Source organism: Anticarsia gemmatalis, chromosome 12 (assembly GCF_050436995.1).
Source record: "Anticarsia gemmatalis isolate Benzon Research Colony breed Stoneville strain chromosome 12, ilAntGemm2 primary, whole genome shotgun sequence".
In the NCBI taxonomy this organism is placed as follows: Eukaryota; Metazoa; Arthropoda; class Insecta; order Lepidoptera; family Erebidae; genus Anticarsia; species Anticarsia gemmatalis.
In genome coordinates, this window is record NC_134756.1 from 8,624,187 (window position 1) to 8,645,783 (window position 21,597).

General features: G+C 35.0%; 1 protein-coding gene across 2 annotated transcripts; it reads right to left on the minus strand.

Moving 5' to 3' along the window:
* Window positions 1–614: 614 nt before the first annotated feature.
* On the minus strand, window positions 615–21,390 carry Hsl (hormone-sensitive lipase). 2 transcript variants are annotated; one of them, XM_076120656.1, is made up of 16 exons: window positions 21,276–21,390; window positions 20,872–21,156; window positions 16,366–16,523; window positions 13,207–13,396; window positions 12,627–12,840; window positions 10,877–11,067; window positions 10,101–10,350; window positions 8,946–9,155; window positions 8,424–8,552; window positions 6,891–7,040; window positions 6,370–6,511; window positions 6,031–6,126; window positions 5,743–5,838; window positions 5,307–5,451; window positions 4,791–4,916; window positions 615–4,488 (listed from the first exon to the last, which is right to left on the minus strand). In XM_076120656.1, exons 1-16 carry the CDS (start codon window positions 21,294–21,296, stop codon window positions 4,384–4,386), a joined length of 2,508 nt encoding a protein of 835 aa, XP_075976771.1. In that variant the 5' UTR covers window positions 21,297–21,390; the 3' UTR covers window positions 615–4,383. The 2 variants fall into 2 exon arrangements, with proteins under 2 accessions (XP_075976771.1, XP_075976772.1); XM_076120657.1 differs by having other exon boundaries at window positions 21,240–21,388.
* Window positions 21,391–21,597: the final 207 nt, after the last annotated feature.

The window sequence follows — 21,597 nt, forward strand, 5'->3', positions numbered from 1 at the left end:
GTAAAACACTGGTATTCAGCTGCATCCGGTGAGACTGGAAGCCGACTCCAACATAGTTTGGAAAAAAAGGCTAAGCCATGATGATATAATAATAATATACCAATGTGGGTGTTACTGTGAGCGATCGGCGTTATAAATAGGTAGAGGACGGTTTAAGGGCTAACCGAGGTAGCACCTACCTACCGTTGTCCTGTTCGATTTTGCTGTCCAAAAATAGGTTTTTTCAATTTAGTTTAGATATCTGAGAAAGTTAGAGTCTAGTCGTGGGCCCGGCATGATGCTTGAACCAAGCCGTACCTATGTATTCTTTAGTACAAATCGAATTGTATTTGTGCTTAGTCCTTTGGGCAACAAGAATGTAGTTACTCCAACAAATACTTTGGTTGCGTGAAGATGGAGGAAAAAAGGGTGAAATAGTGCACGGGTATTCTTATCCACATATTATTATCAACCTAATTCCAGACTACTTGATGTGGGTAGTTATGATTTTTTAAATCTATATTGAGTACCTATTGCCATCAAAATTAATGCAAAATCTGCCACACACAAGTCAAGTTTTCCCATTTCATAAGTGTAGGTATGTTGTGGTATCCAAAGAAAAAAAGCAGTTAATTTGCATTCATTTATTGAAATAACATAAGACATTGTACAATATTGTCATTATTGACTAGTTGTTATATTCACTATGGACAATGGACCATAAATAACTATTTCGATTGTGATTATATTTTAACATCTAATGTAATCCATTTCCTCAAGGCCTAATTTCAATTATCCGTCTATTACAATAATTTATAGATATTAATTAACAATAAAATGTTGCAAGTTTTAATAAGTTCATGTATGGATATTTTTATTTCTATAAAAATATTGATAAATATATTTTTACATTTGATAAATTACACAAACAGACAACATTAATTTACATGAAATATTTTTTTAATAATTGTGATTTTTTAGAATACTGTTAGTTATGCTTTCGAAAAGCTTCAATTCACTATCACAGACTTATTGCATTGCATTATTGCATCTAACGTTTGTAGCTCGCTTTAGACAACTAATTGAAAGCCGACAGTGAATTTTGACTAAGCACGTTTATACAATACAAGGCGTTTTAAAATTAGATATGTTGGTATCCAGGAAGTCTGCCAATTAAAAAGAAATCCGCGTTGAAACATTGACAATCCAATTTGATATAATATTTATTTAATATCAAAACATCCAAAGCAAATATCAGTACTACTAAATATCCAGACTGAATGAAAATGTAAGTATCTTAGTATAACCAAATGTTAGGCATATATTATATCTACGAGCTAAGACTACTTGCTCTATTGAATAGTGAGATTTAAGATAGGTGAAGTATAATAAACATACTAGCATAACTAACAAGAATGAGATACATAGTTTGAACACAGCAGTGGAAAAATGCTTGATAACTTTGACAATATATACCTGTCAAATCGGCCAACATTTTGTTCTGCAAGGCTCAACAAAATGGCTCTTGGCAATAAAACAGTTCACAGAACTTCATTTCCTTTAATCATTAACTTGAAATTTATAGACTGTATAAAATAGGTATTCGTTCCACAAATAAAATTTATCAAAAATATACAAAGAAGAATTGAGCATTCCATATGTTCAACATTTTTATACAGAGTGATAGTAATTATGATATATTTCATGATGGTCCATCACGTTATACATACAAGAATAAATAAACAAGATTGCGTTCTTAAGTAGAGGAGAAACTGAAAACTAATAATCAATTCAAATAAATAAACAATCACAAGCCTTGTAAACGTATTCATTAAAAGAAAATAATTGCTTTGGTTATTGAATCTGTAAATTATATTTACACTTAATGCAAATCGGCCAACATTGAGCCGTATATTCGAATACTTTTATGTATTAAACATCGAAGAGCTCTCGGAGCTGTACCAATTAAAGGAAAACATTCAACGTTTTTCTACATAACATATAACATACATATATCTAGACTCTAAGTACACTTTTATTCATCTCCGTTTCAAGTGGACGATTGTAATAATAGAAAAGACGACTGGACAGTAGACAGATTATGAACAAGACAAGTATACTTAGAGCTTGAAAACTTAACTATAGAATATTATAACACAATAATAGCCACTCATTAAATACAACAAATAGATAAAGCTTGAATACACAACACATTAGCCGATTAAATAAACTTCACAACACTTTAGAGAAAGAAAATTTATCTAACAATATACAGGGAAATTGTCACATCGATTTAGTTTAAATGCATTTGCCATTATCACATATGGCAACACTAACAAAGTTTGCCAGTATATAAATATTTTGTGATGGAAATTAATGTGATTTAAACTGTACCTTTATTTATTTAAAAAGTAAAATGTACTTGTAATTCCCTTTTAAAGGGCGACAGTTATGTAAGTAGTGCATTTTGTTATCGCCAAATGGCGTTTTACGTAGTTATAATACGTTATATTGTTAACTAAAATACTGAACCATCCATTGCACATTCAATACTGAGCGTAAGTACTGACACACTTAATGAACTATGGTCTTGCGAAACGATCTATAGAAATTGTCACTGAAATATTTTGAATTTAAAAATTAGACCAGTTTTTATAACCGTCAGTAAACTTTTTTATTACTGAAAAAGTTTTGCAGTTCCAAAAACATGAAATTCCATTTTTTAGAACAAGAACTCCGTTCAGGATAACACTCGGGTCATAACGAACTAAGTCATCTATGTCACATACATTTGACTATGACGTAGTTCGCAAGTTTGTAACGGCTCAAGCATAATATGATATGTTTTTTACAGGGTCCAGTCATAAACAATTCATACTTTTAGTAAATTGTAAGCGAAAATGCATATTTCTATTGATCGTTCCGCAACACCTTTACATAGTTAGTAAGGACAAACAGTGTTAGTTTAACGTGTGAATTATCATATTCTTATTTATAACATTAATTTTAAATTATGTTCTTATTTCAATTGGACAGTACCAGTTTATTATTTAGAAAAACTTGCACCAAATCCTCCCCGCGGCGCAGACACGATGTTGTATGATTGTGACCATGTGACAATGCCACAGTGACGCTGTCGTCCGTATGAGATATTTAAATGAATGAAATGCGCAACCCACATTCCTCTCGATCGACTTACGCGACCGAATCAGCGTCGCAAATAATGCGACCTTATTAGATTAGCCACATATGACATTGTGCATCCACTAACAATGCGAATACCACAGGAAGAACATCGGGTCTCCAAGCAATCTGATGCCGAAAAGTCCGAAAAGTACCTATTCATATGCCTTTCAAACCCTAATGGTAGTAGGATGTTAGATTTTGTAGCTGTAGCTTAGTAATTGTAAATTTCTTTATACAAACTGGTACTGTACATTTACATTTATAATATTATAGCGAACATTCGCTTACTATAACGCCAATTAAGGGCACATTTACGTTCTATTCCCAAGTGCAAGTTTCTACTACGAACTTTGATGAATTCGTAAAATTATATCATATACTTTGGTCAGTGCGAAACTTTACGCGAATCATAATTCAACTTGGAAATTAATTTATTTTATTTTCACATTTTACTAATGCATTTATTTCTTTTTATTAATTCTTATATTATACATACGCGTGATAGATTTAACAATTACGAGAAGCACAAGACCGATTTAAAATCGATATTTTTGTCTACTAAGTAGCTTAAACGATCTACTTCAATTATTTTTTTACAAGTTAGTTGACGTATTTTAACACCGAACAAATTTAGATGTTTATCTTCCAAACTAAGGAAAAATAACAAATAATTTATTGAAGTCAAAACCATAATCATAAGAATAAGTAGTCAAGTACCATTCTTACTACTACCATACCATAATAAAATTTAGTACACGAAGAGCTTGCATTGTATACTAATGCACATTTAATCAGCTACATTTTAATTCGACTGATACATTAGTCGAGTAAGCTTACATTTAAACACGTAGCTTATTGACAAACCATTGTGATGACATTGGAAATCGATTAAATCGTTTAGTCGAGGAATTAATCGTCTTTTACACAGACGTTTGTTGTCCATAACGTGTCTATTTTATGACAACACTGTAGTCGAATAATCCAGCTCACATTCACGACTCGACCAAACAACTAAATCGATAATACACTCCACACGCAATCTTAAACATACATTGTAAGGAATGGCTTCATAGCCAGCACTTCTCAAATACACTTTAGTCGAATAAGATAAAGTTCAAGTGAGGGACATACGCTCGTACATAGCCTACCTGTGAGTTCAGTGACACATCTAGGCACACGTTAAAGCCTAATCTACGTCCGGCAGCAGAGGCCGCACATTCATAATTGATTGTTGTCTCTCGAAATAGTGGTGTTTTCTAAGTCGAGCAACTGTTTTATGCGCTCGATGCACAGTTTTGAGCCTTCGTTCGCTTCTTTGGCCATCTGGAATAGAGATAAAATGTTAATATTTTGCAAACAAAAAAATAGCGTTGGAGAGTAAAGGTAAAGGATTTGTATAAACGGGAATGTTGCGAAGTAACATCCTTTGGTCATACTGAATTGATACCACTGCTTGGCTCGAGCCGATACAGTTTTTTTTTAAACGACTTTTCCGTTCTATGAACTTGGTTCAATATTTAATACAAAATACATTTTTGGTGTTCTTTGAAGTTCTTCTAAAACGTCAGAAAGGTATAAAGCGTACCTTTTTTGTTCTAATTGAGAAAGAAAGCGTTTTAACTTACAAGTGAGAAATTAAGGAATCCATGAGGTAATCCCTCTAACACTTCAATTCCAACAGTGTTGCCGAGTTTCTTCAGCTTCTTGGCAAACATCACGCAGTCGTCCAGGCAAGGGTCTAAGTGCACTGTCTGAAATTATAAAACAGACAGTAAAATATCATCCTAAGGTTACAATGGAAAACTATTCCCGTAATTAGTTAAAATGTTGTGCTCTGGAAGACTATAAAAATAAATCATAGCATAGAAACCATACGCAACATACAACCATATCGCAGATGTAGCTGTCATTACTGGGATGTTTGTTACATACGTTAAAACTCTACAAAGTGACCAAAACATTTTGCTCCACGTAACATCTCTTTTAGAATTTAACTGTTTTTGTTTTGACATGTTTGCACGTGTACGTATACGTAACGACCACTCATATAACGTGCTATAAGTTTAAACAATTAAATTCATGCTCGTATACAAATGTATAGATGTTTTTGTTCAGCAAAGCTATACAATTTTGTTACATACCAGTATTCTAACAGGCGGGAACTTCTTGAGCAAGTGGTCTTCGGCCCAGTAGGGAGATATGAGCGGGTCGCGCGGCACTGAGAATATGAACTCATCGGACGGAGACCGCGCTATCAACGCGTCTAAGTTTGTTCGCGCGGCCAGGCTGAGGAGATATTAATGGGTTACTTTATGAATAACAATATATCTTGTCAATATTATACGCGAATTTACGTGAATATACGTGTTTTACCCTCAATTGCTTGAGGCTTAAGTGCAGATTACACAGGTCGTTGTCGCAAGCTGACTCAGTGAAAGTTTTGAAGTTATGAAAATTGATCCTTTTGAAAACACACATGATCTCAGGTGGTAATAACATATCTTCTTTACAATAGCTTAATGTTCGAATTGATTAGATCAAAATTGAAATAAAAGAATAGTCTTGAAGTTTACTTACTCATCCGGCGGAATCCTAGAAATAGCATTAGATCCAGTAATATAAGCTAGTCGTGATGACATTGCACCCATGAAACCCGTTGCCGCTTCACTTATTCTAGACAAAAAACAATAATTATTGAAAACGTTAAAAATCTTAAAAAATATGTATGTCGTCACGAAAAACCAGGAATTAAAAATAAAGTTTGTGTCTGGCATTCATATTTTCTTCTACCGCTGACCATACTTCATCGAGAGATACCACACGTGATTATGGGCTGTAGCAAATAGCAATATAATAAATACTTACCTAGTTTTAATTCTCTTCTTATTTTCTTTGCTGTACTCATCGTCTACTAAAGGCGGCTCACCAACTAATGTACTTGAATTCTCCGATTCTACCTCTCTGAAAATATGCACTTGTTTTAATTCAAACACACGTATAAATCTTAATAGATTATATGAGAGCTCTGCAAGTCAGTTTTGAAGGAAAACAAAGTCAGCAGTAGCAGCATTTAACCAGCATGTTGAACTCCAGACCAGACCATTTCACCGAGACGTACGCTAAGCTCGTGTACAGTGATGCATTAAGTGAACTAAATTAATGGAACATTTCTTTTGTCGGTTAAAGATGTTGTTTATTATATACCTGTGAGATTCGTCTCGCATTCTAGGCGAAGGTTTGATGACTGGTATCTTGCGTCCTTCAGAGTCCGTGTCACTGTCCAACACGTACCGCTCCAAGAAGTCAGACACGTATTGCTGAGATTTATCTTCTGGTGGAGTAGCACCTGATTACATTATATTCAATTATTTTGTACGCCATTTACTCAAAAACGTAAGAAGTGTTCCCAAGTTTCGCTATTAATATTGCTAGTTTTATGTAATTGGGCGTGCTGTATTATTATAAACTGGGCCGTTTAAGAGAATATTGCAACAGATATTCCGAAAAATGTAATGAGAGATTGTTACTAGTTTATGGTGCTTTCGGATAGTACTTCCAAAATTAATACACCGATTCTAATGTGGTTTTTATCTGAGGAAATATTTCTGAGATACAATTTTATTTTAAAATTTTCTCAACTAATGCTTATTTAGTTTGACGAAGAGGCAAATAGTTTTCAAATAAGTAGTTTTTTTTATAAGATCATGTAATAAGTGGTCTTTTACCAGTAGCGGTGTGTTCGCTCTGCAACGAAGCCGCACTGATAGTAGTGTCTGATGACTTGCGTCGTTCACTGCCGGACTTGTGCGCCTGCAGCTCGGCCAGGTCGGAGGGAGACACCTCCTCGAATGATGACGGACCTTCGCTTATACCTTCTGTGAAGAGGCAAGTAAGGTTTAAAATTTAGGCTAAATGTGAAGATGTATGATTCCCAAGACTTAGTAGTAGGTAATAAGAAAGCCAGTAATTTCGTACTATGTCCAAGGTGTGGTGCAAGATGTAATACTCAAAATTTAATATTTTAAGGGCTTCTTTGTTTACGTCTGCAAAGTTTTCTACGAGTCTACCTCTGGGTGATGCAGAGATTAAAATAAGTAGGTGTTTTAAAAAACAGGAAAGCAGGCAAAATTGTGAAAGGACTTACTCCTAACGAGGGAATAAATCATACCCAATGGCGAAACAGTAAAAATAGAACATAAAAAATAAACTTGATAAACTGTAATAAAAGTAATAAAACAAGTTAGCAATTTTGTTTACTCAAAGAGCTCGTTTAAAGAAAATGACTTGCATAACCTTCACGCATACAGCACTTCAAAGTATTTTATTTACTCAAGTACTAATATATTTCACAGTCTTTGAACACAGTAATTTACAGTGACCAGTTTAACCCGCTAATACTTATTTACGACACCGGCGACATTGCATTGTTGGTAATGAGCGAACGATCGTGGGAATTAACTCATAAATAAACAATGCTTTATGCTTAGAAATAGATCTCATGTTTCAAACATGAAACATTAATGAATTTTATAATGTCTTCATCTTTGTAATGAGGCGGCCATAGCCAGTTGCGCTCACCGATCGGTAAACGATCTGTGGGTTAAGCAACTGTTGGCGCGGTCATTCCATAGATGGGTGACGGCATAGTGGTATTTGAGCTGGGAGTCTCCGTGCTTCGGAGGGCACGTAAAAAGTCGGTCCCGGCTGTCCCGGCTCTACTAAGATAACAGTCGTTAAGCCATGTCAAAGGCCTCTCGGGCGGGCGGCTTGAACAACTTTGACACTAGGTTGACCACTAATCATACGACAAATAAACATCAATCTTTGTAATGAAACTACACTTTTGTTATTATCAAACTTTTATGTCAGACAATTATTGGCTGCCTTTGCCCAGCAGTAGGACAGTTACGGGTTAAAAATAATAGTCATGCATGTAAGTTGTAAATATAATTATACCTTCAAATGTGACGTCTGATATACGTTTGTTGTAACAGTAGAATACAAACTTTGATATCTCATAAAAGCTTATCTCAGACCACCGTAATACGGTATTACGTACAAGATCCGTATAATGCGTGCGTATACGTACCCGCGCCCGTAAATACATGAAAATAGCCAGACGATTTTCCAGTTTACATCGATCTTTGATGGAATTTTGCTAAGTTCATACATAATGTTCTTTCTCTTGGGTAGTTAGAGGCCAAAGAAATTGGCTACAAACTTGGGGGTTTTAACTAAATTGATATGTGCATTGTTACCTTGTGAAGGACTGACTCTAAGGAAGCCATTGCTGTCATTCGGCGTGGTAGCACTTGAATAAGCGTTCTGATTATTAGTTATCTGTTTGTCATCTCTGCCTTTACCTCCTGTGTTCGGGCTTGCGTATGCTGCAAACGAAAATGATATAAATTAAGTGAAAATAAATTTATTCTCAAAGAAATTCGGATAGATTAAATAAAGCTTCTGAGTCGGTAGAATCGAATTTCAGAATTACATAAACTTTTAAAAACATTTTGTTCCCTTCATTTGCATCGAATCCTAAACGTGTTAGATATATGTTTAATTATAAACTAGTCCTTAATCACAACTGTAGTAACAGTATAATTGCTTTATGTACAACTAAGTATAGATATGATATGCAAAGTTAGTTACGGAATTGTTTTCTTTTTGATGAATAACATAGTCTACTTTAATAACCTCGCGACCGGCTCCCGGTCGCTCCACAGACGAAGGGATAAGAGGTAAGATATCTAAAAACATCAAAAGATAGTCTTTCTTACCTTTAAGACACCTCATCATGAACCCAAAAGGCAGTACCGGGTCCATAAGACACAGTAACCTGGCCGGGCTTGGTACAAAGCTGATCATGAGCGGCGCGTACGCCAAGAACATTCCCTCAGGCACTCGTAAACCTGCTTGTAATATCTTCAGCGTGCACGCCGCTACGAGGTTCGCGCCAGCTGAGTCGCCCGCGAATACTATGCGTTTACCTGGGATCGGAGAAAGATGAGGTTATACATGGATTATTTTACCATCGATACGCTATGCAATGACTTTTCGAAGTTATGTGGGTATTAGAATTAATTATCACTTGTTCCAACGGTGAAAAAAAACATCGTGATGTAACCTTGCATGCCTGAGAGTTCGTTAAAACAGTTCTTGAAGGTATGCGAAGTCCCCAACCCTCACTTAGCGTTTTGTATTAAAGACCTTAATAACCCCTTCCTCGTTACGGGAGGAGACCCTTGGCCAATTATATTTTATTATATTTTAGAAGAATTCTTGCAGTATGTATTGTGTCCCTAAGTTGAAAAGAAGGACAACTGTAGTGACTATAAAACGTAAATTATAATGTCATTGAACTCTCTGACTTGACTTTACAAAATATGAAAAAGGACAAATAGGATTGAGTGCTTTTCTAATTTAAGCAACGTTTGGTACTCAGAATTGTATTTTTAGTAACTAATTATAAAATTATAATTTGACTTTTTTGTTTATTATTTTATTCAAAATGTTGCTAACAATATAATTCGACCTTACAGCGACACAGTCAATAAGCAGTAAAACATAAACATATACACGATAATGTTTCTAATTAATGTGCTAACAACTACAGCTGAACTAAACAGGAAAATAACTACAATAGACGTAGCTATTAAAATTCAGATATTTTTAAATTTATTTGTAACAGTTGTGCTAATTAATTCATTTACATAGATACTGTGATGGTCGTACCTAATTTGACTGTTAATCGTAAATTTATTATTATCGAATACTTATAATTCTATTATATTTTTAACACATTATATTTGGAAGACAATAAATGCAATGCAGATATTTAAAAGTAATGCTCTTGCTTTTGTTTCTAATAGTAATTACTGTGGCATAGACACGCCACAGATAACAACAAAAAAGTAAAAATTAAAAACACATACCAGTTGTCCCAATCTCCTTAAAATGCGTCAACATCCAGCAATACGCGTAGAATACTTCCTCCAGTGCTCTCGGGAATGGTGCTTGGGGTGCTAAACTATAGTCCACAGATAATATAGGCACGTTCAACCTAGCGGCCCAGTCGCGGAGGTAAGTCTCGTGGGACTTGGAACTTTGAGCCACGAAGCCGCCGCCATGACAGTGGAATAATACGCCGTCCGCTGGCGGTATTGATGTTGAACCTTCTCCAGACTGAAACAAATAGGTAGCAAATTGTATTTTGGAGTACAATAATAGGAATTGGTGAGGCTATTGGGATTATTATAAGATCTTGGACAGAAGATATTTGTAATCATGAAAATATAAAAAAATCTGTTAAAGATTTCAATGTTTGTTTTCTTTTATTGAATCAGCTTTTGTTTCAGACACAAGAACAGAAATTAGACACGTAAGTAATTAAACGTAAGTAAAAAAAATCTGAATTTTAGATACTAAATTTAATTCTTTGTTTTTATTCCCACAGTACTCAAGCTTCACAAAAAAATCCAATTAGGTAATTAATTTATTTATAACCTTATATTATACAAATTATATTCCGATTTTTACGAAGTGAGGTAGCTGTATGTAGATAGCTGAAGACCCAGAATAACACACAGGCTACTTTTTACTCCGTTTTAGTTCCCGAGGGATCGGGATTCACATGGGAAGGGTTTTCGTGCGGACAAAGTCACGGGCGGCCTCTAGTACGTAATTAAAATAGAATCATATAGGTTCTCACCATCCCAGTTCTCTTATTAACACTCATCAGTCTAACATTCAATCCCTGTAGTCCAATATGTACGGTTGGCGGCAACACGGTGGTTTCTTTACCGTCAGTGTTCAACACAGTGATGGGTTCGGGCGATATCGTGATTATTTTGTTCACGGCCACCGGCGGAGACATTAGGCTTGGTACTCTTTTCATTATCTCTGAAAATGAAATAATGTTTTAGCGTTGAACTCATTATTTACACGTGCGAGTTAAGTTAGAGAAGTAATAATATAACTTTGCTTTTCTGACTTAGTAGTTAAGACGACATATACAGGACATGTCTTATAAAAGTGTTCTTAACAATTCACCTAGGTGAATGAACCATATAAAACATTTTAACTAAAAAATGTTTTGAATGGTGATTCACATTTTTCTTACAAAACGCGGGGAATTCACTAAGATAAGCATTTAACTAACCTAATCATTTAATAAAATAAAACAAATGTAACGAAAAATTATAGTCAAAATTTTATTTAGGTTTACTCAAATGTAAACTTTAGCGTTGTCCAGAAATGTTTCATATTGTTCTCGTTATTTTTAAAACCGATCATGTTAACAGTTTACATTTATAATCTCTCAATGCCATGATCACAACATGATGTATACGGAATACGTCACAATGACAGATAAAGTCCATAGTTTTACGTCACTGTAGCTACAATAATTCAAGAGATACGTAGTAGTATGCTTCCGTTTATATGATAAAGATTACAGATGATTTAAAATAGTTTCAAAGCGATCTCTAAAATACTCAAAACAGCCATTTTAACAGTTGACTACTACAACTGTTAAAAATGACTGTTTTGGCTGTTTGATTCAGTATTCAATAATATACAAGAAGAAAAAACTGCACTATGTAAATATAGTGCAGAGGAAAAAAAAACACATACCACAATGACGTAAGACAAGGAAAATATGGGACATGGTGTCTTTAATTTAAAATGTCCTGTCTGCTAAGTATGGGATGTGTTCGTGCTGCATCTTTTTGTTACTTGCTTTTTCCGTCTTTCATAAAAAAATGAGACATTTGGTTCAACAAATACTACGTTTTCACGCCAAAATGTAACTTATCTGCTAAAACATAAACGTCATAACTGGCACAAACACAATTTTCCGTATTTTCATTCAAGAATAGTTTAGGAAAGTAAGATATCGCGTTGCACCGATGTGCGTCAACTGATGTGCATAACAACGTTCACGGTTTAGCCAATACCGTGACGAGGTCATTACTTACAAACATATGCTCGATTGTTTATTATCCTAAAATAGAAGCTTGTACGTTGGGAAATAAGCACTTTATGACGATAAGAAGACTGCAATTTTGACTGTTACGGTGGACTTGTTTTGGTGGTGATCGTAGCGCGAACGAATTTAAATGGAGTTTTCCGCTTCGAAAAACGTATTCAGTTTTTGATATCTAGCACTATTGTATACAGTATTATTTGAACATTTTTGTATACTCAGTAATATTTAGATTTAATTTACAAAGCAATGAGAACTGATCTGTCTGATAGTACACTTTTGATTTGATTCTGTCAGTGTTAGATAGTCCATTTATCGAGGAAGGCTATAGGATATATATCATTACGCTACGACCAATAGGAACAGAGTACCACTGAAAAATGTTACAAAAACGGAGAAAATTTTGACCCATTCTCTCTTATGTGACGCAAACGAAGTTGCGCGGGTCAGTTAGTATTACATAAAAATTACGTACCACTTTCAGCCAAGAACCAAAACGCCTTGCAGAACTCAATGCTGGCCGACTGCGATATGTTCACGATTCTTCTCGCTCTCATCTCCGGGTCTATCAGGTACTGGCCGCCGTTCCACACTGAACTTATGAGGTTGCCGTGACAGTAGTACGCTTCTGAGAAACCCACCATACATATCGATATGCCTTTGAGTATGCCGCGCATTGATGGTAGGAACTGTAAGGAAGAAATTGAGATTAACGTTGGAAAATGTAAAGTAGGATGGACATTAAACTTAGTGCTTGTGGAAATATGAGCCACAAATAAGAACTTGCCAGCAAATAATTACCTTGGAAACGTCACATGGGTAGTCACATAATAGGAAGACGGTAACATATCAGGCAAATTTATTTCCTTTCCTTATGATGGAGAGGACTGATCAGGCAAACATTAGTTCCTTTCCTTATTTAAATGGAGAGGGCTGGTCAAATTTCCGTTATTCCGAAAAAATCTAATACTCATAATAAGAAAAAAAACTCGATAGCTGGTTCAATATTGGCACGTGCCCGCTTTTCTGCGTAAAATAAACTTTTATTAACTTACTTGGAAGCCAAGACATCGTCCATAAAAGCAATACTGGTTGATGGTGTCGGTTTGCGCGAACAATTCTTCCGGGGTACGATGAGGTTCGGTCGGGAACAGTTCCCCTGGAGGCGCCCATGATAACAGCGTATGTAGGTGATGCAGGCAGGTGCCCAGGGACGCGAGGAGTTGCCCGCATGATTCTATCTCCCTGGAAGAAGAGAGTCCATTGAAACCTTGGCGTAATAAAACCCATCAGAAGAAAGTCCTGGCCATGTCAATCTGCTAAGGCGGCTTCAATTTTTCTTCAGATAACTTTCCTTTTTTTAAAAGAAATCATTTCTACAGATTTTAGGTATGTATGTATGTTGTCATCCGTCCAGATTTATCGTCTCGTATAAATCGATCCTTATTAAAATGATTCAACGTTACCTTTTAATTTTTGTTACAATTTATTAAAGGCTTTTGGTAAACAATAACTGCATACATAGTATCATCAGTCAGTACCTAAAAGCGTTTGAGATCTGCGTGCCAACAATCGCTCAGAGTGACAAACTACAGCCTAATCCCGTTTACAGCGAGGGAAAGAATTGGGGCACTTTTTTATACCAGCGCTATAAAACATAGGCCTATTAAAGTTTGCCTGCAGCTTAAAATATTCGTTAGTTATACGTATAGAATAATATTATAGCATCATAACGTGCAATATGAAGACCTGTAAGTTTAATCAGGTCAAATATCAGATGGCTTTGTGGTGAAACAGGTAACGAATACATTGTGAACTGATCAATAATATTGACATTGTTGCATCTGACATAAATTACTGATTAAATTATTATCGATCATATTAATTAGACGGATTAATGTTACAATGTATGATGCTATTGACTTTGGACTGACAACAAAGAGTTTAATGCCTTATTAGCGTGATAATCTTACTTTCTTTATTCTCGTGTTGGTTAACCGTGTTCAATCTTTTCAAAGGAAAAGACTACTAGATTTGATTTTATGTACAATTAAGAGTTTTTAATTAATTAATTCATTCATATAACCTTAACAAATCATGTTTTTACGAATAATCAGAATTTAATTACCATATTTTTAGCTAAAACCATAACGTTAACGAAAAAGTGAATAATGGCAATAGAATAGTATGTGGTAATATGCAAATCAAAGAGTTTTTCTGCTAGCCATTTGAAGCAAAACTTTAAGTTTCACGTTCCTGCATGCGCTCTTGGTAGCGGGCTTTCAAGCGGAATCCAGGACACTGATGCAATAAGTATAGACCCCTATTTTCTCTTTCAGTTTTAAATAGCACCACTTTATACAGAAGAATCGATAAAAATGCTATAACAAAGTTCCAAAACGTCTTCGTATGGCTATAAAGTTTTCTGCTAAGAACTGCCAAATACATTTGCCAGCTGTGTAAATATTTACAGATTTTTGAGACGAATCTTATTAGCTATTTATACAGGTATACTTTTACGTAAATGCATCTTCAGGTGAGTGTATAAGAAATTGCGTCAGTTATTTATATCGAGACTAATTAATATCATTACCGGCCCAGTTTGCGGCAGTAGAGAGAACAACATTGCACTTTATGAGTTTGTTGTGGAAGATGCAGTCATTTGGCGACAATTGCGAAGAATACGATTCACGTAGGAAGATTTCTAGAATTACGATTTGCTGAAATCGTCGCTATTAAGGTACCGATGACAAAACAATCGTCTTGTATTCAACTCATGTTATTTTGGGTCAGCGGGTACTGTCTATTATGTTAAGTTTATGAATTCTCTCCGTATTACTGCTTAATTAATGATAATGATAGCTCTATCATCCCTTATAAAACCAATATATTCTCCTATGAGACTCAGTTGAGAAGACCTTAATTATTCGTGTGGGTGTTTACTATGATCACAAATTTCCTAATGGTGAGTACCCTAACGTCCCAAAGTAAACCATTCATAACAAGCCAAACTATTTGCAAAAGCATTTTCCCTTTGAATAAGCGTGAAAGGTAATTAAATGCAGTGAATGACACCATTTTCATTTGAAATAAACAAGACGCAACTCCCAAGGCTGGGATATCGATCTCGGTTTGATATAAAAGTAGACAACTGAGCGATGCATTGTTTGTACCGTATTCTGTGTATGTGTGCACTTTGATTTGACTTCTGACATTAGAACAATGGGTCAGGTCGTAGGAGTAACCTTGTGGCCTTGAAGTAAGTAGAAAGCTATGTCATTGCAAGAGTCTCGATCTTCCGATCAATGGTGACAATACACGATAGTCATCTGTTTATCTATATTTACGATGGCGGTTATTGTCTTGATCAGTCAGATAAGTTTTATCCTATAACTAGAGTTTAAGATAACGAGATATTATATTGTTGTTTAGCCCAGTTTTATCTGCGTTTATCTCGATTTGAAATTCATAGTCTTATGCACTGTAAGGCTATAAATAAATGCTGCATCAATTGCGGAAATGATATGCGACAATAACGTTAATAGCGGTTGCTCTGAAAATGATTCTAGCAACATAAACGGGAACGCTGTTCATTTCAACGCAACTACGCGAATAATCATTAATCTTGTTTTAGTCCTCAATTGAAAGGACTTATCCTTGCAAAACACATCGTACCGCCTTGAAACTTAGGTTTATTTTCCTTTCAAAGTCCTCGTTCAAAGGAGTATGTGTGATCATGCCGTGTAATGAATACCAGTTCGAGGTACAAAGTACTTGTGTACCACAAACATGTCTAACTAGTCTGTGTTAATTTTTTGTCATTGTTTCTGCTCACTACTAGTACAGCCAAGGTCATAATCTTCTAACAGGTTTTATTAATACACACTTTATTAATTAATTGTTCATTTCTTAACAATCCAACACGCAAATTATTCAAAACAATGTACAAATTTACCTTCAGTGTTAGAAAAATAGAATTTAATTGCAGATGTCAATTTGTTTATCGAAATGTCGATAACAGCTTATTAGTTAGACGTACACCCACGCGGATTAGTAACACACTATGGGTCTGTTTGATTGACATATAGGTAAGTATAACATGACGTTAAATTGGACTTCGATCCTATTACTTCTCACTAGCAAGTGTACTCGATTTACTTATTAAGGAAAAATATTATGTAAGTCAAAAAGGTAGTATGTCACAAGAAACTTACTTAACAAAATGTCCTTTTCGGAACAGAAGCGCGTCTCTGCTGGTGTTCACTTGTCTGCTAAGCTTGAGTCCATGAAGAACACAGGAGTCCACCACAGACACGAAGCTTCGGTACCCGTTGCCCGGAGATACAGCGTCGAAGTCGTATTGAGGTGCCACCTTAAACAAAACGAAGAGGTTTGAGATAATTGAAGACAACAAGGCAAGAAAAGAAATAAGGGATGCTTTGAAATGTCGTAAAAATTTGTTTATTTTAGTATTGTTGTTCCTTTATACACTTCAGCTAAATCTTCCAAAATTGCAACTTTATCTAATGTATTTTTACAGAAGCGGCTCCTATTACAATACATAAACGTTAATTAAATAAAACGTGAGTGTATTGAGTGGCACTTCTCCCCTCGGAGTGCACTAGTACTCTCCGTGTATCGTAAATGCCAAGCACATTGCATTTCGCGTGAATCTGGAACGGTATTCCAGTGTTTTATTTACATTTTATTATCTAACCACGACAAAGCCACAAAGAGGTTTTCAACGCAGTTTGTGGTATGTAGGTATAAATATCTGAATCATGTAGGAAATTCCGCAAGTTACTTGCAGAAAGAGCTGCAAACAACCATGTTCATTGTTCTGTAGCTAAATTCTGTATACCTAGTCTGTACTGTCAAGTATCGAGAGTTTGACATTTAAAATGTACTGCCAAAATAGTTCTTATGGAGCCCGGTAGAGGCGCTAAACAGATGTTCGTATAAAATTCCTAGATAGCTAGCCGGTTGCCGATAGTAGTAGAGAATCGTGCTACTGGGATGAAAGCATTATGACGTCATTGTAATGTTACCATGAACGTTGACCGTCGTTTCGATAGATCAATGCTTTCAAATACTTTGTAAGAGCTAGTCTGGATCTAAGGAAATTTGTCCTAAATCCTTTATGTGTATATTGTAATGTATATTGTAGTTTCTTGCAATAACTTGCTTGAGTTCAAACCTGGATAGACGAAGAAACGTTCCAATATAAGAGATGACTAGCAGAAAAACTGATGCAATTTTCAATTAGTTTTAAAAGAGTTGTGTGCAATAAATGTCCACTGCAATTTACCGTTTATTACTTAATTGAAACGGTTTTGACCGCCACCCACCCATATTCATAAAAGGAAGACGGGTACAGTTATGTACGTCACGGTTACGATGTCTAACGGTATACTGTATCACTAAAATCAGTATTAAAATAGTCAAACAAATAGTGCTTAAGCCATTATGTGTATGTTCATAGCAGATCCAAAGACCATCAAAGATGTGAATGTTGAATATGAAAAAAAAAAATACCATCAAAGATCGCTTAAAGATTAACGGCCTCTTCAGACAATGCATGGTTTGAAATGAGGTTATACTATATATCATATCAAGAATGCGGATGAATATTAATTAAATATCTATCTTCTAATGACTTGTTCACAAGCAGATAACGCAAATTTTCAGTACAGCCGATAAAAGCTTTAGATATTGCTTGTATTTGGGTAGAATAGTTCCGTTTACTTTCGACGTCTGGGACTGGTATAGTGACCGATAAAACGGTTAAAGATATGCCAAATTGTTATCATTGTGCCCTATAATATTTATTTAAACTATCATTATGATTCCGGGACAGTTCTAGAACGAAGTGTATTTTACTGTATGACAATTTTTGCACGTGTTTACAATGCTAGAAGACTTAAGCGTTATGTATTTCTTAATGCATTATTCGTGGAAGCAAGTCATGAAGATCGTGCAACAGGATACATCATTCACGCACGTTTATTTGTACTCTTATTTTAGAGGTCAAGATTCAACATAAGCATCTGGTTAGTTTAATAGCCTACTATCCTCATGAGCTGCATCAGAGTACATTATCAGAAGGACAGGAAACGCTCGTACTAGAATCTTCACAACAATAGGCGGTCACATAAGGACGAATTGCATTTGAACGAATCATAAAGCGAGACAGTCATTTTCTAATCATCAATCCATCCCACTTCTATTTCCAAAACTGGACAATTCAGTGAGTCATTTTACCAGGTCGTCTGTCCATTGCGGGGGACCGACACAAATAATGGTCATGGACTTCATATTACACAGTTAAGGTAATGAAAACAGCCCGTAACTGTCTATTGTAAGCGGAATCCAAATGGTCCATTACAATGGATGTTCTAAACGAGACGATGTTACTAAGGCTGTGTGCCTGACAGACGGATTGGCTAACATTGTTAGATTAGTACCGGTGTGCAGCTATCCATTAATGTGATCGAATTAATTAGTCCATGAGTGCTCTCGACTGTAGGTATAGCATCTAGAGCTTGACATTTATAGTGCATAATGTGCTTATTGTTACGATGTTTACATTCAACGTCTATTTACTTACGTGTTGAGATTTATATGCCAATATGTTCTTTGCTATCTTCGAAAAATACGCTGTTTAGCCTAGCTTTTAACAACGAATAAAACGCTATAGAAAGTGATTTCTTACTGACGTATACGATGCGTACGAGTTTCGTTATACGTGAAAAGCATACGAATTAAATTATCAAGCAGGACCCGCATAGATCAGCGTATACCCACACGCTGCATAGGATTATTGATTGGTATACCGTTCAGCGCGAAATTTGTTTACAAATACATGTTTTCCGAAAGTTATATGACTAAAAAAGAGTGGTAAAAAACACTATACAAAATTAGGGGGCGAGGTGAAACCCTGACTCTCTTATCATTTAGTGAGCTGATAAGTTGTTTCATTATTTGGATATGAGGACATAATATTCGTATTAGTGTAATCACTATGGGCAGCTGCGCGTAAAAACATTTCAGAGATAATGTTCTGCTGAACCACGCGGCCAGGCATCGGGTGTGTGTTGTCAGTCAAAGCTGACAAGGAAAATATAGACATAAACTAAGAACGGAAAATCTTTCGCGCCAAATAAGAAAATTGTACTAGACAGAAACAAGATGTTAATTTTATTAGGAATAATGCTTATTGTAATGATATAACTTTTGTTTTAAAAATACGTTTATTTATGTCTACTACAAAATGGATTAAAAGCAGAATACAAAACTCATGAAGTAATAAAAGAAAAATACATTTTATTACTAAGGTACTTTGAAAGGCAAGACATTTAAGTCATTACACATAAGAATAATTTTAGATAATGTTTTAGATGCATGAATCTGCATGATTATCTGAATAACTCTGAGTAGGTAGGTGTAACTAGATACCTATAGATGATTAATCTGGGAATTTTATTCCATTGTTTTACTGGGAATTCCCATTATCATTAGTGACAGACGTGACAGTAATTAATTCCCAAATAAACTTCATGTTTACATAAAAGTGGAAATGAGCAGTATTTCAAATTTTTGATAATAATTATCAATTACATATTCTGTTCAAGTCTATACAGTTTCAAGCAGGAAGTTCATACCACACTGACTTTTGTTTACATAATTATGCACATTACTGATAATTGAACTTCATAACATGAGACGATAATGAACTCAGCGTATCTGTGACACATGTGATAATTAGAGACAAACAAAAGAACAGATACAAATTATGATAGAACCATCTGCATGACCTATTATTCTACTAATATTATAGATACAAAAGTCTGTGAAGATGGATGTACATTTGATACCCTTTCACAAAGAAACTACTAGACAGATCTGGATGTATATACAATAGTTCATACCCTTGATTAACAGATAAGATACTTTTTACTCTGGGAAATCTTTTCATGTGAACAAAGTAGCAGGCAGAAGTTAGTAATATTATATTTGTGTCTGTAGAATAAGTAATTTTCACAGCTGTATTAAATCTATTGGAATAATGTATGAGATAGATTGTGAATCATTGATGACTAAGATGTTATTCAGACCGGACAAAGTTCAACTCACATTGTCCAGACATGTGTTGTTTTGTGGAAATACATACACATGTGTGGAACTAATTTGATTTAAAATATTTTCCTTGTCACCTAATATACCTCCATATTTCATGTGTGGTGTATTAAAAATGTTATTCATTCCTTTTATAATATATTCCAAATTTAAATATATTAATGCCCCCTTTTTTTTTACTGAAAATCCCTGAATTATTAATAAAAGTTTTTATCATACTATAAAAACAAGTTTTTAACAAATGGATATTGTTTACCACTTCAAATACAAATTGACCTTGATTTGATTTAAAATTTCAACACAATTCTCTGAGATAAAAAGAAGGAAGTAAGATAATTTATTAATCAAGGGGCAGGCAACAACTGTGGCTTGTTTGTGTTGAGTTTATGTAACAAGCCTTTCTTCATGATCTTAACTTGAAAATAAACAAAATAAAAAATGTCCCTTTAAATTTAATACACTCTTGCCTGGGAATAACATAAATATGTGCCAGTGATGAATAATTAGTACTATTTAATTCATGCAATTAAAATTTCGAGGTAGCATTCTTGGCATCACGACGTAAATAAAAACGATACACATACCTTTCTCACATGATCCACCAGAGGCCACACAGTATCTACATGGTCAATTAGAGTCATGAAGCCCTGGTACAACCTCTGGCCGTTCTCGCTGTCGTCCGGCTGGAAATAGGTCGCGTTGTTCTGGCATGAGTCTTTCAAAGCTTCGTACATCGCATACGTCGGAGGCGACCCGTCTTGCGCGCCCTCGCAACACAGCGAAGCCTTCGCTGGTGAATCCGAAAAAGCCATTTTCGACAAACCCCTTTTTGCCAAACCGAATCCGCGTCTAAACAACTTTAGCCTCATCTGCAAAGATTTTATATAAACATCTGACGCACTTTATTTGTTATGCATGAAGAAAAAAATAGACCAATCCAAAATATAATTACAAAATACTTCGCGGGCAAATTTTGTTATCATTGTACCATTATTACTTTACTGTTCATTCATCGGCTGGTTCTATCAACACTGAATTTTACGATTGTAAAATTACCGTTCCACTACGATCGAGTATTGAATACCATTTGACATGCGACTAACTATTTACGTCAATTTTTATTGAATGACATAATGACAGCTGTTTTCATTGCGTTTCTTTTAACTCAGTGCAACTGTTTGCTATTTTGCCCTTACGATAACGCAGTAGTTCATTATTCAAGGATAAATAAAAGATAAGTAGTTAACACTTAAATAAATACGTTTTACTTTTGATTTTGATTATATTATAAAATTAGTGGTCAGAACAAA